This window comes from Dipodomys spectabilis, unplaced genomic scaffold (genome assembly GCF_019054845.1).
Source record: "Dipodomys spectabilis isolate Male_0828 unplaced genomic scaffold, ASM1905484v1 ptg000054l, whole genome shotgun sequence".
Taxonomy (NCBI): domain Eukaryota; kingdom Metazoa; phylum Chordata; class Mammalia; order Rodentia; family Heteromyidae; genus Dipodomys; species Dipodomys spectabilis.
Genome location: NW_024870731.1, coordinates 5,774,081 through 5,790,904, shown reverse-complemented (window position 1 = coordinate 5,790,904; position 16,824 = coordinate 5,774,081). Strand labels below are relative to the sequence as shown.

The following is a 16,824-nucleotide window of genomic DNA, read 5'->3' as shown; positions in this document are numbered from 1 at the left end:
ACAATCCTTTAGGCAACAGAGGGAGGGGAGTTTGTTCTCATATGAATCATTCAAGCATGAAGGATACTTCAAAGTAAGGTTTTCTGTGTATGTGCATGTGCCCACATGCATAGTTCTAGGAATGTTGCAGAACTTTAGGGTAAAATTTGAGAGTCAAGTCAGCAGCAGTGGCATACACCCATAATTTCAGTTACTTGGGAGGCAGAGGCAAGAAGATCATGAGTTTAAAGTCAACTCAGGGAACTAACAGTGAGACCCTATGTCAAGATCCATACAAACAAAAGGGCTGAGGGTTTGGCTCAAATAGTAGAACTGTTTGCTTCACATACTAGAGACACTGAGTTCAATCCCTACTCCACCAAAAATAAAAAGGGAACAGTGCCCAGGCCCAGAGTTCAGCCCCATGACCGACAAAAAAATAAAATAAAATAAAAATCTATATTCACTCAGAAATGAAGGACACAAAAATTGAATGAGTAAATTTTTAGGAAGATGGGGATCAGTTTACAAGGCTTGTTTGTAGTTCATGCCCTTGAGACTACAGAAGTGTCCCTGTGCATTGGAGATGGCTGGGGATGCATACATACCTGGGGGGCCTGAGCTCTGCTCCTGGTGTCCCCATTGGTATTGAAGGGAGAGTTAGAATTGAGAGGTCCTTTCTCAGGTCTGGGAGTTCTTCAATGGTCTGACCATCTGTCTGCTCCTTACATTACTCCTTCCCTAGAGATCCTCCCGAAAGCTGGATTCAGGGTTGCCAGAGCATGTTGGAATATATCAGGGTTTCCAGAAGAAGCCAGGACTCTCTGAGGACGATACCCCAGGTGAAATTGGGTATAATATGCCCATTAAAGCTCCCAGTTCCTACCAGGCCACAGGAAAGGGCCTGGCCTCCTTCTCACTATCGCGTGAGTTTGGAAAAAGGTGGGCAGTGAGCCTTTTTCCTCTCCCAAGATCCCTTATCCCAACCCAGCCTTGGACCTTATGGGGAGGGATCCATGCCAACTGAGGCCTTAGTCGTGATACCATCTCTCTGGCAGACAACAATGGGACCTATGGCAAGATCTGGGAGGGCAGCACCAAGTGTAGCATCGAGAACTTCACCTTCCACAAGGTCCTGGGCAAAGGCAGCTTTGGCAAGGTGAGAGGCTCTGTGTGCCCTGAGCTGGAGGGACCAGGGCTCAGATCCTGGGGTCACCTGCTTCCCACCATACTCTGGCTTTTTCCTGGTTGGATGGTAGAGGCTGGGCATCTGTGGATGGGGCGGGGACCTTTGTCCAGCAACCCCATTACTCCTCCTCAGGTGCTTCTTGCAGAGCTGAAGGGCAAAGGACAGTACTATGCTATCAAGTATCTCAAGAAGGACGTGGTACTGATCGATGACGATGTGGAGTGCACCATGGTGGAGAAGCGGGTGCTGGCACTCGCCTGGGAGAATCCCTTTCTCACGCATCTCATCTGCACCTTCCAGACTAAGGTCTCTGGCCTCCCACAGCTATAGCCAATACATGCCACAACCCTGTCTTCCTACCTGAGCAGAGCCATGTCTTCCCCACCCACATCTCCCAGTGCAGAGCTGTCCTCCTTAGCCCAAAGCCTTTCCCCTCTGCTTCCTGTTGGGCCTTGATAGCTCCCAGCAAGGGAGCCTCCTGCCTTAACTCTCTGCCTTTGCTCACCACTCTGCCCCATCCAGGATCACCTGTTCTTTGTGATGGAGTTCCTCAATGGGGGGGACCTGATGTACCACATCCAGGACAAAGGCCGCTTCGACCTCTACCGTGCCACGTACGTGAGGGCTCTGTGTGGGGAGGGGCATTGGCTCAGAGCGGTGATACAATGCCAGTCTACTCTATATTCCTTCTTCCCTTTTCTGGAAAAGCCAAGCTAGGCTAGAGCTGGAACTGGGGAGACTTGGGGGGCCTGGGCTGTCCATGCTATGTGAAAAGCTATGGGTCATGAATGAGCTTTCATAGAGGGGACAGAGCGGACATGCTGGCTCCTGTCCCCTCCTAGGGCCTCATAAAGCAGCCTCATAAATAGTGGTCCTGCCTATGATGGGTGACAATGTTATCAGACACTTTGTATTCATATACAGTTTTATAGAATGGGAACTTCTTTGTACAGCCATTTAAAGACAATAAAAAAAATTTTAAGCACAAAAAAATAGTGGTCCTGGGCTGGGAAGGTGGCTCAGTGGTAGAGCGCTTGCCTTGAGTGCCTGAGGCCCTGGGTTCGATTCCTCAGCACCACATAAGCAAAAAGAAAAAAGCCGGAAGTGGCGCTGTGGCTCAAGTGGTAGAGTGCTAGCCTTGAGCTGAAGAGCTGAGGGACGGCACCCAGGCCCAGAGTTCAGGCCCCACGACTGGACCCAAAACAAAACAAAACAAAAATAATGGTCCTTGTTTACCTTGATTACCATTTTCTCCATTTGCATGCCCTTCAGGCTGACTATATGTGTATGTATCATACCTACATCTATATGAGTCACACACTCTTCTGATACAGAATTTGCTTATCTGATACTTTGCCTTAAAACTTTTTGCCTGCCCTGCCATCCCTCACTTGCCTCATACAAGACGTGCTTGGTCGAGCCCAGGCTGTCCGTGGCATTATTTACAGTATTTCTTACCCCTGGGGGTGGAGGGAAGGATTGGTGGGCAAAAATCCTAAAGCACCGTCTTTTTTTTTTTTGCCCAGGTTTTATGCAGCTGAGATCATCTGTGGGTTGCAGTTTCTACACAGCAAAGGGATCATTTACAGGTACAAGTGCTGGGGGAGAGGACTCTCGGGAGGGCCAGCACCAGCCCCTTCTTATCATCTGACAGGGTCTGAGGAGGCCTGGCCAGCCAGGCTCCTTCACTCCTTGGAGTCTGTAGCTAGGTATTTGCCTACACCTCACTCGAGTGAGTTCTTGTGGCCTCTCACCTGAGGTTTGTGCAGCTCTAGGGCCTGGGAACTTATTGCCCACACTAAGTGCCATTGGCAAGGGGGAAGAGTATCACTAACAGGTACAGGATCCTTCCCTGAAGCCCCAGGTTTTCAATTAAGCTTCCACCAATAGGGACTGGTTCCATGGATGTTCATCCAGTAAATTATGGTCCCAACCTCACAGCCCAACTACACATCTATCAGAAAGGTAAAGGGTACACTCTGTAATGATGTTAGATGATGTCATGCTGACAAGTAAAAAACCAACTCACGGGCCAGGTGTGGTGTCACACATCTATAATTGCAGCATCTAGAGTCTGAGGCAGGATCTCAGTTTCAAAGCCAACCTGGGCTATGTGTAGTGAGACCCTGTCTCAAAAGGAAAAAGGAAGGTAGAGAATCAATCTTGGCATTCAGGTTTTGAGAGGTGGGGGTAAAGTGCATGTTGCTATATGTTTGCCCACAGCTGGTTCTCTCTGGGGAATGTCTGGCGTTAGAGCTTAGTGGTGGATAAGCTGCCCTGTTTGCTCATTACTTATTTCCATATGTATGAATTACCTACTGAAACAACTTATGACACAGGACATAACATAGTCCTTCCCTTGTGAAGTCAGATACACCTGAACCAGTAGTCCCTTCTGTCTGCTGATCAGCTAGGTGGTCCAGAGCAAATAACATCATCTCTGGTGAGCCTCATTTTGAGTTTTGGGCAGTAAGATGTTGTGTGTCCAGCATTTGGATCAGTAGGTGGCATTTGGATCAGTAGGTAGCAAGAAGCAAGTTTGTAACATCTCTTTCTCTTCCTCTTGCTTACCCCCTCACACACACACTCCCTCACACACACACACACACACACACACACACACACACACACACACACTTCATTTCTTTGTGCTCTTGGGGAAAGTCCTGCATTTAGGGCTGAAAATGGACTCAGGGCAGGTTGGGGAGATGAAAAATTGGCCCCTGACGGCTCTTGTCCTTCACTCTCTTCTCAGAGACCTCAAGCTGGATAATGTGATGCTGGACCGAGATGGCCACATCAAGATTGCTGACTTTGGGATGTGCAAGGAGAATATATTTGGGGAGAACCAGGCCAGCACCTTCTGTGGCACCCCTGACTACATTGCACCTGAGGTGAGCAAGAACCCTCCAGCCCCAGCCTAACCAGACACCTTGCCTCAATAGTGTGAAACTAGAAACAGAAACAGCACCACCAAGGTAAAGAGGCCCAGATGTGGCTCATGCTCAGAATAGTCCCATCAGCAGCAACAACTGCTTACCCACCCCACCCCTCAGATCTTGCAGGGCCTGAAATATACATTCTCTGTGGACTGGTGGTCCTTTGGGGTTCTCCTCTACGAGATGCTCATTGGTCAGTCCCCCTTCCATGGGGATGATGAGGACGAACTCTTCGAGTCTATCCGTGTGGACACGCCCTATTATCCCCGATGGATCACCAAGGAGTCCAAGGACATCATGGAGAAGGTGGGGGTCCCTGGCTGGTGTTGGACCATAGGAGGGCAGCAGCTACTTTACTGTGGAGCAGCAGCTTCACTGAGGCCCCAGTCCCCACATAATAGGGGTCTTGCCCTGTCTCAGTGTCCCTGGGCACTCCTGTTTGGGTCTGGGACATGGAATTAGCCTTGAATGGTGACTTAAGGGCTCAGAAGACAGATGTGAGCCTAAGTCCTGGTTCTGCCTGCACAGCCGGTAGCTGTGGGTAAGTCACTTATCCTCCTATTCTGAGTCTACCTTTCTGTCTGCAAACTGGGGTGGAGAGAACCTGCCTCAGAGTAGGTACAAGTACACATAAACCTAAGATGCTAGGGGTCCTGTGCCAGGCAGAGTGAATCTCAGTAGTGTTGCTTTTACTCCCTGGAGTCCCGGATGTCCCAGGCCAGGGCTGTGGTTTCTGGAGTACCTTAGAGGCCAGAGATCCCAGTCTCAGAATTCTCTAGGCCCCTGGGCCTGCTGGCAATTAGTTGAAGCTCCAATTTCCTATGACCTTGAGGATTAACCAAAGCCCTGCTGGTTTGCAGCTGTTTGAAAGGGACCCAGTCAAGAGGCTGGGGATGACAGGAAATATCAAAATGCACTCCTTCTTCAAGACCATCAATTGGACTCTACTGGAGAAACGGAAAGTGGAGCCACCCTTCAGGCCCAAAGTGGTATGTGATTCCACCCCAGAACTGCCTTCTGTAATGGGCCTGCCTCCTTTGCCCTGTCTCTCTCCTGAGTCATTCAAATACTCTCCTAATCTCCCTTTCAGCAAACCAGCTTCCCTGGTCTCATGTGGCAGCCTCTGTCCTTGTATTCTTGTCCTCTCATTCCTCATCCATTTATTCAACCAACACTGGAAACTACATCTAGCCATTTTTATATATGTATATATTTATGCGTGTGTGTGTGTGTGTGTGTGTGTGTGTGTGCGCATATGTATGTATGTGAGAAGAGGCCTCACTGTGTTGCCCTTGGCCTCAAGTAAACCTCCCTCAGTCTTCTGAGTAGCTGGAACTATAGGCCTGCACCACCATACCTAGCTTAGCTGTCAGCTAACATATATTTCCTAGCATTGGCTGTGTCAGGGGACTATGCCTGGGACACCAGAGTTGAGGCCTCACTTTCTGTCTGTCTGTCTGTCTGTCTGTTTGTCTGTCTGTCTCTCCCTCTCTCTCTCTCTTCCTCCCTATATCCATCCATCCTGTCCATTTTCAAGTAAATACTGGAATTGCTAGGTCCCTATTAGGATACTGCCTTGCAGATAAAGAAACAGAGGTTTAGAGAAATTAGATCCCCTCTACCTTGGCCAGAGAGTACAGTGGGGGAGGACTAGAACCAGGGCTTTATTTGTAGATTTTTTTTCTCTACTACTAGAGATCAAACCTGATGATTCCAGCATGCTAGGTAAATGCTCTCTACCACTGAGCTACAGCCAGCCTGGGCCCACTTCCTAGCAGGTCCACTCTTGATGCTGAGAGCCCTTTTAAACTGCTCTGATACAGGCCTTCCACCAATACTGGCAGTGCTACTGACATAACACCTGCCTTGTGCTTCTTAGTGTGGAGAAAGAAACCAGTCTCTCAGGAGCAAGGGTCTGAACGCAGGCTGTGTGCTACCCTGACGCTGGACCAGCTCAGAATCCTCCAGGTTTAAGATCCCTGATGGGGAGAGTGCTCTGCAGCCTCAGAGCACAAACATGGGGTACAGTACAGGGCCGCCCGGTAGGAACAGTGTGGCCTGGTGCAGGAAGGGAAGTACGAAAAAGGGAGTCAGGTCAGAGGAGGAACTGGGATCACAGAGACCCAGCTGCTTTATCTTTATCGTTCTTCTTTCTTTCTTTCTTTCTTTCTTTCTTTCTTTCTTTCTTTCTTTCTTTCTTTCTTTCAATTTGACACTGGGATTGAACTCAAGAGTCTTGTGCTTGCTAGGCAAGCATTCTACTTAAGCTGCCTTTAGTCCTTTAGCTTTTAGTTTGTCCTCCTCTTTTGCCCTGGTCAGCCCTGAATGGAGAACTTATTATTTCCAACTACAAAGTCTCTCCTCTCTCTCTCTCTCTCTCTCTCTCTCTCTCTCTCTCTCCCCCCGTCCCCCTCTCTCTCCCTCTCTACCCAAGCTGGCCTCAAATTTGAAAGCCTCCTGCCTCAGCTTTGGAGTGCTAGGTTTGTAGTCATGTAAACCTCAGGACCATGGAGCAAAATCAGACATTAGAAGGAAGTGAGTCCAATCTTCCATCTTGTTTTCAAAAGAAGTCAGAAATCTAGATTTTTATGTTGCATTGTCCAGTTTTAAAATGTTGGCTCAAAATTCATCAAAACAGTACTATGGTCTGGGATGTAACTCAGTGGTAGGGTGCTTGTCTGGCATGCATGAAGTCCTGGGTTCCATCCCCAGCACCATTAAAAGTATAATAATAATTGGAAAAAAACCAACTATACAGGGCTGGGAAGGTGGCTCAGTGGTAGAGCACTTGCCTTGCATGCCTGAGGCCCTAGGTTCAATTCCCCAGCACCACATAAGCAAAAAGAAAAAAGCCGGAAGTGGCGCTGTGGCTCAAGTGGTAGAGTGCTAGCCTTGAGCTGAAGAGCTGAGGGACAGCGCCCAGGCCCAGAGTTCAGGCCCCACGACCGGAAAAAAAAAACAAACTATACAATCCCAAAGGATTGTACCTGCTCAGTTTGGCCTGGAGAGATCATCATATAATGTCTTCAGGAACTAGAAATTGGTAACTTTTCCTATATATAGCCCAAAAGTCAGTATCTGGGGCTTTGCAGGCTAGTGTGTCCCAGAGCATTTATAGTGTGTCAGCTAATGGGCACCATTGTGCACTCATAAAACTTGATTTATGGGCACCACAATTTGAATATCACTTCATTTTCATATGCCATCAAATAGTATTTTTAAAAATATATTTCCTAGCCATTTGAAAATATAAACGCCAGTCTTAGCTTAAAGGCCCCACACAAACAGGTGGCAGGTGAGATGTAGCCCATGAGTTGTATTTTGCCAGCCTTGCTCACGTTGAAAGCTCAGCTTTCCTCATCCCCTGAGGCAAATGCTAGCTGCCTGTTGAAAGGACTGCTCTCAAGATTGTGGAGAGGCTCCTTTACTGGAAAGGAAAGTCTTTTCAGGAAAGACTGCATTTATCAGCTGGATATGGTGGCCTGTTTTTCCAGCTCCTTGGAAGGCAGAGAGAGGACCCAAGTTCCGGGCTCATTCCTGAAAAAATAGTTAGCAAGACCCGGTCTAAAGACCACGCTGGGTGTGATATTATCTTCCTATAATCCCAGCTATGAGGGCGATGGGAGGCATAAATAAGAAAGTCCTCATCCAAGGCCAGCTCTAGGCAAATATTCTAGATCCCCTAAAAATGTACAGCATAGGGCTAGGGGCATGGCTTAGTAGGTGGTAGAGCACTACCTAGAAAGGATAAGGCCCTGAGTTAAAAGAAAGGAAAAAAGGCTGCTCTGGCCCAGTCCTACAAATTTCAAGGCAGTCCTGGGAAACACAGAAGCCCTTTGGTGGGCTACCCCTTGGGTCCTGCTTACTCACCCCTGCCTTCTGCTCGCAGAAGTCTCTGGGAGACTATAGCAACTTTGACCAGGAGTTCCTGAATGAGAAGCCACGCCTCTCCTATAGCGACAAGAACCTCATTGACTCCATGGACCAGACAGCCTTTGCTGGCTTCTCCTTCATGAATCCCGTATTTGAGCAGGTCCTGGACAAGTGAGCCTCCTCCCAGACATGGCTTCCAAGCCTCGGGGTAGAGCAAGCTGCCCACCCACATTTGCACCCAGCACTGCCCACAAGAAGCAGCAGGGTGATTGTTGTGACTTCTGCTGCTGTCCTCTGGTCCCCAGAGAGCTCAGCTCCTGCTGCCTGGGCTCATGGTACTTCCTCTGTGAACTGTGTGTGAGAATTTATGTTCCCTCTTTCCCTCAGTGGGAAACTGTAAATCCTGTGTGTCATTACTTGAATGTAGTTATCTATTGAAAATATATATATATATGTATGTATATTATATATGCACATATATAATAGGCTGTATATATTGCTCAGTAGAGACAAAACATGTAGAAGCTGGTGATGTGTTCTTTTTAAAAATGTATATGTACCTACATGATCAAAAGGAAAAAGCATGCTGTTTGAACCACCAGGCTCCTTGATTTGTGTGTCCAAATAAACACTGAATGGTACCAACCTGGCTACAGGATATTTCTGTCCCAGGATGCTGGTGGCAACTCTTCTCACTTCTGGCAGCCCTGTTCTGGGAGCTAACAGCGCTGTTATCTATAGACCCAGACTGCTGGGTCTTCACGCAAATGTATTTGTATTTAGGAATTTCCTCTCGTCTCAGGGCTACCAGGCCTAAAGGAGAGGCTTTTCTGAGTGGCTGGAGGAGTCCTGCATTTCTCGTTATGGGAGGGCCAGTTTGGAAGTGCAGAGAGATGCAAGGCCAGGCTAGACAGCATAAGCAAAGGCTTAGGGTTAAGGGTATGGCTCAGTGGTAGAGCACTTGCCTGACACACTGAGATCCTCAGTTCCATCCACAGTACCTTACACACACACAAGTTCAATCATTTTAGTTGGGTGTAGTGGTGCAGGAGGGTCACTCTGCCTCAAAAATTCAATAAAGCTAGGCATCACTGGCAAGTGGTAGAGCCCCAGACTGAAGCAAAAAAGCTAAGTGACAGCACCCAGCCCCTGAGTTCAAGTCCCAGTACTGGCACAAAAATAAAATAAATTGAAAAAGTTTAGAGGCAACCCAGACCAGATAGGAAGACAGTGGAGAGGAAGGAAACGTTACTCAGTTGTCAAGCATATCTGTACTCAAAATTCCAGAGTAGCCATTGGACATAGACATGTCAGTGAGTTGTCTTAAGCTTCTATGTCCTTAACCACAGAATGGGAACAAGGCGAGGAGCTGACAGATGAAATTCCACCTCTCATTACTGTTTACATTTGTTCTTGCCAAAAGGAGTCTATGTCTAAGTTCTACAATCATTTCTCAGGAGCCCTGGCCCCCACCTAGGGAAGGGGAGGTAGGCATCAAGGAAGACTATGGTGAGAAAATGCTGGGCACCTGGGAGGTGGGAGACAGGTGCTAATGTGCAGACAATGTAGGGTGAAAGGAGCTCAGGAAACTGGGAGAGAACAAAGGAAGGGGTGAGATTGTCCAAAGAGAAATGTACTCACTACCTGATTTATCCAACTGTAGCCCTTCTGTATATCACCTTTATACTAAAGAACCTGAGGATCAAGAAACAAAGCACACCGCTGTTAGTGGCCATTGGGTGAACCAGCCCCCCCCCCCGCCCCTCCCCCCAGGCAGTGCTGGGCCCTTCTGCTCTGCACGCCGACCCCCCACACCCATTCCCCCACTCTATCCACTTTCCATTTCTTGCCTTTTGTCTCCCCCCCACACCCCCTTACTGGTCCTGCCTTTTATCTGGGGCATAGGTCTACTAAGCAGGGCCCTCCCTCAGCCCTTCTGGTCCCTCCTCAGGGGCCCAGCTCCGGAAGTGGGCGGTGATTATTGGCTGATCCTGGCAGCCAAGCAGCTGACTGCCTGCAGTTCATTCTTCTGGGTTGAGATACAAATTTCCACAGCTGGGGAGGGCAGGGTGGACTGGGATTGGCCAGGGGAGGGGGCTGCAGGGATAGAAGTCAAACTTCCCTCCCTGTTTTCCCTGTATCTACCCAGGAAACATTCCTGACTCTGACTCTGCCTGTGTTGGACCATCCTGGGCAGCACGGAGGACCTTATCCGCTTGGGCTCACAGGCAGCAGGGCATGGCTCCTACTGGGAAATACCAGGATTATGGCAACCAAAGGAGGCGCCTAGGGTTCTTTGTCCCCTTCCTCTTCCACAACATGTGCAGGCTGAAAGGACCCCCTTCAGTCCATTCAAAGTGGCTTTAGAACAGAAAACTGAGCTGGGTTTGCATTTGGTGCCTCCTACCATCCTGCGGCTCCCAGGCAGAGTCCTGCATTCTGATCCCTATTTCCTCCTGGGTAGAATGGGGGAATGAGTGGCTTATCAGCCTGAGGCAGAAAGTGGTGCCTAAGAAAAATGTGGTGCCTGGAATTGTAGCCTGGGGTTTTAAGTTCCACTCTGTTACCCACACACCATGTCATACCAGGCCTCAGTCCCCTCGTGTCTAAATGGGACCACTAGTTCTGGGGGATCCAGAACTAGAGCCAATGCTGATGCCAGCACAACACAGGACAAGGCCTATGGGGTTCACAGAGCATGCTTGATTCCCCATGGGAAGCAGCTCACTGGGACACAGTTAAGCTGCTAGCAGGCTGCACAACTCCAGACTCCTTCCCAGCCATTGGGTGGGTGCCAGCGCTGGCCCAGCAGCCCCAGGAAATGCTTCTCATGGCTGGGCCCTGAGCCACACTTTCACTGAGATCTAGGGGCCTTGAAGCCAGCAGACTGTCTCCCCCAACCTGCCAAGAGGGTATACAAGCAGCACATGTGGACCCCATGAAGGGCCAGATGGAGCAAATGTCCCCGCTCAATGCAGGGCAGAGTAACAGGTACAGCAGGGCATGTAGACAGGAACACAGCTCTGGCATCAGATACTCCTGGGTTCAAATCACACATGTCTCTTATGACCCTCCAGAACCTCATATCCTCTGCTGTAAAATGGGGGTGATCATGATGCCACATAGCCTGGGCCAAGCACAGTAGGTGCTTAGTCAACAGAAGCCATTGTGACCCCATCCTCCCATTGAAATGAAGATGTTCAAGACAGTGGGCCTGTCTGCTCCACAATGGACTCCTGGAGCCCACTGGGCTAGTCTGCAGGTGGGCAGCTAACACACAACTCTGAAACCTAGCAATCCTCCTTTGGGCAGAGCCACCCTGGGGGGGGGGGGCACCAGGATGCCACCACTACTTGGGAAAACAAACAAAAAGCCGAGCACTGGTGGCTCATGCCTGTAATCCTAGCTACTCAGGAGGCTGAGACTTGAGGATAGCGGTTCAAAGCCAGCCTGGGCAAGAAAGTCCTTGAGACTCTTATCTCCAATAAACCACCAGAACCGGAAGTGGCGCTGTGGTTCAAGTGGTAGGTGCTTGCCTTGAGCTGAAGAGCTGAGGGACAGTGCCCAGGCCCAGAGTTCAAAGCCCCATGACTAACAAAACACAAAAGGCAAGGAGAGGGCCCAGAAGTTGGAGATAAATACTTTCCTGGCATGGAGAAAGATCAGCAAGAAGAGCAAGCAAGAGAATACGGTAGTGTGTGAATTCACCCTGTGATTCCATGTATCAGCCTCTGAGGGCATTCAAGGTATGGAATCACAGGATAGTACTGTAGAGATGAATGAGTGAGTACATGGATGAATGGATGGGTGGATGGATGGATGGATGGATGGATGGATGGATGGATGGATGTCCAGGCTGTCCATACTCCAAGTGGCTTTCAAATTCAGTGTTTGATACATAAAGGCACATGTCTGTCATGCCAATTTCTGACCAGCAGACTCAACCCTGATTGCACACTGGAACCCAACACCCAGGTTCTTTGGTCTAATTACTTGGTGTTCTCTGGAGGAGGCTCAGGAATCATCATTTTGAAAGCTCTCTTGAGGCCCAAGGATGGAGAGACAGTTGGATGATGAAGTCAGGGAACTGCATTTTGTCCTGTCTTCCTGATTAAACTGGGAAACATTTGTGCATAGGCTGCAACCCAGTTTGGCTACAGCGCCCTCTGGTGGCACTTGGCTTATAAACATTGTGGAGGATGCAGACTGAAGGAGATGACCCTGTCCAAAGGGGCACTGGCTTTGAGATGGAGACCATGTGGGGTCTTCCTTAGACCCTGGGGAAATATACCAACGAGAAGATGATAGGTAACCATTTTTCAGAGACACAGAACACTTTTCCTGGTCACAAATTCTCTGGGCTGCCTCCACTCCAATGTGGCAGCCACATTTTCTCCCATGTATTCCTTATTAACGTGTGAATAACTGGCATGAGTTGGGGTTTTTCTGTTTTCAAAGGGTTCTAATCATAGAAAATAGGGACATATCACATTTACCAGAGTGGGAGGGGTAGGAGGATTCTAGGACGCAATTCTACCAGGCTAGTTGCTGTGGCCTGCATTTCCCTATGCATCTGCCCCTCCAACCTGGGTGGAACTTCTGCCCCCTCCTGTACCATGTGTGCAGCAAGGTGACCTCAGATGGCTGTCCTATGAGGGCACAGAGGCTAGAGAACCGGTGTTGATTTCTTGAGTTCTGACCACCCACCCTGATCCTTTATTTCCTTAGAGGGCTAAAGAGAAGCAAAGGAGGATGAGGACAAAGGTTTCCCAAGTGAGGAGTCAGGCCTGAATCAGGTGGGGAATTTGCTGGATCTTGTCATGTGAATTTACCACCCCACAGCTAGACCTTCAGCTCAATCAATGCTCAATTCAAGTTTTACAAGTAGCCCTAGAAGGCCCCGTTTCTCCTATTTCTCTGCCTGCTGGGAAATACGTTCTCTGAAGGTCCTGACATTTACTGCTCTGCCTGCAGGAAATGCTGTACAAAGGTCAAGGTCCCTTGAGAAGGTACTTTCCATTTTCCTTCTCTGAGTGGAGTTGGAGTTAAGCTGTCTACTGATGTCACCTGGTGGTAGGCGCACGTGTGCTGTGGGGAGGCTTGCTGAACTCTCTTCCTGAAGGCTTATATTGCCTGGTGGGACAGGTGTCTGCTGTGTGCCAGGAGTTTTTGACTGGTCTTAGTGCTGTCACTCGTATTCTATGCATGTATTCGATGCGTGGTATTCTATGCATGGCATTGTGCTTAATGCTTTCCCGGCATGGTGGCCTGTAATTAACCCTCACAACAGCCCAGTGTGGAAACTTCCTATTTTATCAATGCTGAGAAAGCTCTGGGAGGTTAAGGAATTTGCCATATGGCTGAGGTCTGGAGGCCTTCCTCAGCATCTGTGAGGTGGATCTGTGCCCATGTCTGTCTTTTATTTTGGCAGTTATGGGGCTTGAACTCAGGGTCTGGACACTGTCCTTGAGCTTTTTTGCTCAAGGCTAGAGCTTTACCACTTTGAGCTCCACTTCTGGTTTTCTGGTGGTTAATTGAAGAGTCTCATGGACTTTCCTGTCCTGGCTGGCTTCAAACCATAATCCTCAGATCTCAGTCTCCTGAGTAGCTAGGATTACAGGTGTGAGCCATTGGCACTGGGCTTACATGGCTGTCATTTCTTTTTTCTTCCCCTTCTTTCTTTTCCTGTTCTCTCCTCCCCTCTCCCTCTTCCACTTTCCCTTCCTCTTTCTTCCCTCCTCCTCTTGCTTTCTCTTTCTCTTCCTTCTTTCCTTTGGTAAGGTTTTGCTATATAGCCCAAACTGTCCTTAAACGTTCAATTTTCCTATCTCAAGCCTCCTAAGTGCTGCGGTCCAGGAACACATCATTAAGCCCAGCTCCCTTGTCATGTTTTCTAAAGAAATGTGCCCTGTCTCATAATCTCTTGGGCTTGTTCAGCAACTGTCAGCGAGAATGTGATGCCCTCCCTCCTGGTTCTCAAAGGCCTCAGGAAGAGTAAAGGTGAGCAGGCTAGCAGTAAGGGGAGCAGAGGGTAGCTAGAAGGAGCACAGGCATGATGACTTAGAGCTGGAAGGTTCCTTGGAGATTATGAATCTCTAGTGGGCAGCTCTCTGGATTCACAGTGGGGAGTAACTAAGGCCAGATGTGAAGGGGGGGGCAGGGAGGGGAATAGGGTTGCACTGTAAAGCAGTTGCAGAAATACAGGGAGGCAGACTTTCAAAGGGAACAAGCAGCAGATAGGTCTCCCACAGAGGTCTTCCCACAGGGCAGAAGTGGGGCTCCACTCCTTTCTGCCCTCTGCAGGCTCACAGTGAGGCCAGCTCGCAGCCAGCTGTGGTCAGTAAATGCAGCTGAATGACCACAGGTCATGGAGTAAACTAGAAGTGTTGAGTTCTTCCTCTACTATCTTGCCCCTCATTATCTTCTCTCCCCCTGATCTGATACAGGGAGGAAGCCCAGATAAAGAACTTAGAAAACAGGGCTGATGATCAGTCCTGCCTGTGGCATTCACAACAGTTGATGACCACAGCTCAGTGCCCTCACAGTTGATGCCCTCCAGATGGTGAGTGGCAGAGACCCACTGCCCTAGCCAAGCCTTGGGCCCTATTTCAGGAGCAAGGTATCTGAAACAAGCCCCAGTCCATTAGGAACTCACAGGCAACAGTACTGCAAGGCCTTTCCAAGCTACTTCCTGGGCTTTAAATCATGGATTCAGAATCATTTCAGCCTGTTAGAGACCTTTGCATCAGTAATAAGTTAAAAATAACACTTCACAAAATATGCTTGCATTGAACTAACTTGTTAGCTTAATTGTTCTTGAATACTCTTTTTGAAAATAAGATATGCTTGAGCTGGCTCAGTGGTAGAATGCTTGCCTTGCATGCGTGAGGCCCTGAGTTCGGTTCCTCAGCACCACATAGGCAGCAAAGCCAGAAATGGCGCTATGGCTCAAGTAGTAGAGTGCTAGCTTTGAGCTGAAGACCTGAGGGACAGTGGGCAGATCCAGAGTTCAAGCCCCCCCCCCAACCAAAAAAAAAAAATTAAGCACACCTTCTTTTTCTTTTCTTTCCTTTTTGTTTTCTTTCTTTCCTTTTTTTTTTTTTTTGTTATTGTTGGTTGTGGGGCCTGAACTCTGGGCCTGGGCACTGTCCCTCAGCTCTTCAGCTCAAGGCTAGTGCTCTACCATTTGAGCCACAGTGCCACTTCCGGTTTTCTGGTGGATTTTTTGGAGATAAGAGTCTCACGGACTTTTCCTGCCCAGGCTGGTTTGAACTTCAATCCTCTGATCTCATGAGCCACCGGCATCCAGCTAAATATATATATAATTGTAATATATATATATATATATATATAATTTTTTTTTTTTTGGTCAGTCATGGGGCTTGAACTCAGGGCCTGGGTGTTGTCCCTGAGATTTTTTTTTGCTCTACCACTTTGAGCCACAGCTCCACTTCTAGTTTTGAGGTGGTTAATTGGAAATAAGTCTTTCCTGCCCAGGCTGGTTTCCAACCTTGATCCTCAGATTGCAGCCTTCTGACCAGCTAGGATTACAGTTGGGAGCCACCAGTGCTTGGCCTAAACACTTTTCTAAAGCTGTCTCAGGTACATCAGGAGCTCGCTCTCAAATACTCCTGTTCATGATGACCCACAATGTACCTCCACCTGGCATGTGCCAACAGGGCTAATGGACAAGAATGTTGATAGGACACAGACTTGGAGTAGGATCTGGAGTAGAATCTATACCCTTCTGCCCCAACTGAGTGGCCTTGAGCTAGTTCCTAGGTGTTATAGTTTGGATCCTGAATCTTCTTCAAACACCCATGTCCTTGGAGTTGACACAGCCCCAAATTACCAAGAAGTGAAGAGTAGCAATGATCTCACTATGTAGCCCAGGCTGGCCTCAAGCTTAAGATCCTCCTGAATGTTGGGACTAGGTATGCACCACCTCACCCAGATACTTGTGTTAAAGATTTGCTCATCAGCCTATGCTCCTATAGGGAGGGGATGGAATCTTTATGAAGCGGGTTTAATGGAAGAAAGTGAGGGGACTGGGGGTACACCCTTGAAGGAGACATTGGAACTAGGGTCCTCCCTGTCTTTTGGCTTCTTCACTGCAAAGTGGACAGGTGTCCTTATACTGGTATTCTGTTACCACTGGCTTAAAGTAACAGGGCCCAAGTTGACTAATAACCTCTGCCTTGAAAGCATTGAGCCCAAATAATTCTTTCTTCCTTTTAAGTGGATTGTCTCAGGCATTTTGTCACAGTAGGAAAAGGACCTCCTGAGCCTCAGTTTCCTCATCTGCAGGGTGCACATAGAAGTACTTTTACTGTAGGTGGTAGTTATGTGGCCCAGGAGTGGAAAGCTCTTATGGCGACCTGGAACTCATCCTTACTGCAGAGATGGAAGAATTCTTAACTCCAAGAGCATTTTATAGCTCCTTGTGCTCTTTTGGCCCAGTAACAATGCTTAAATGGGATGCATGGCTGCTCCTAGGCTTAGCCCAGGAGTCCTACCAAAAGCAGGCACAATTTTCCCAGCATGGGAATGGAGTTAAGAGTCCTGGCTTGTACCTCAGGAGTGGGTTCCAGGCCCTGAAGTGGAATTCTTCACTCCCTCTCTGCCACCAGCCAGCTCAACAGGAGGAAACTAAGTGCCTGAGGTTGATACAAATAGCAAGAGGGTTTCATGTGGCTTTAAATTATGAAAAAGAAAATTTGAATGTCAAATGCCCCAGTTCTTGGCACAAGTTAAAATAACATGATATGAAGGGTGCTAATTACCACTGTCACAGAACTTTGCTGAAAATGGCAGTAGCATTTGCAGAAAGAGCAAGTAATGCCT

General features: G+C 48.5%; 1 protein-coding gene across 2 annotated transcripts in view; it reads left to right on the top strand.

Moving 5' to 3' along the window:
• Prkcd (protein kinase C delta) overlaps positions 1–8,621 on the top strand; it is a 31,259-nt gene extending 22,638 nt beyond the window's left edge. For both annotated transcript variants that reach the window (XM_042679908.1, XM_042679907.1), the window contains 9 exons: positions 725–821; positions 1,038–1,138; positions 1,301–1,474; positions 1,691–1,782; positions 2,695–2,757; positions 3,924–4,062; positions 4,225–4,413; positions 4,968–5,096; positions 7,997–8,621. In XM_042679908.1, the coding sequence (XP_042535842.1) occupies positions 725–821; positions 1,038–1,138; positions 1,301–1,474; positions 1,691–1,782; positions 2,695–2,757; positions 3,924–4,062; positions 4,225–4,413; positions 4,968–5,096; positions 7,997–8,155 (1,143 nt within the window). In that variant the 3' untranslated portion in view covers positions 8,156–8,621. The remainder of the gene's footprint in view (positions 1–724; positions 822–1,037; positions 1,139–1,300; positions 1,475–1,690; positions 1,783–2,694; positions 2,758–3,923; positions 4,063–4,224; positions 4,414–4,967; positions 5,097–7,996) is intronic.
• The last annotated feature ends 8,203 nt before the right edge of the window (positions 8,622–16,824 follow it).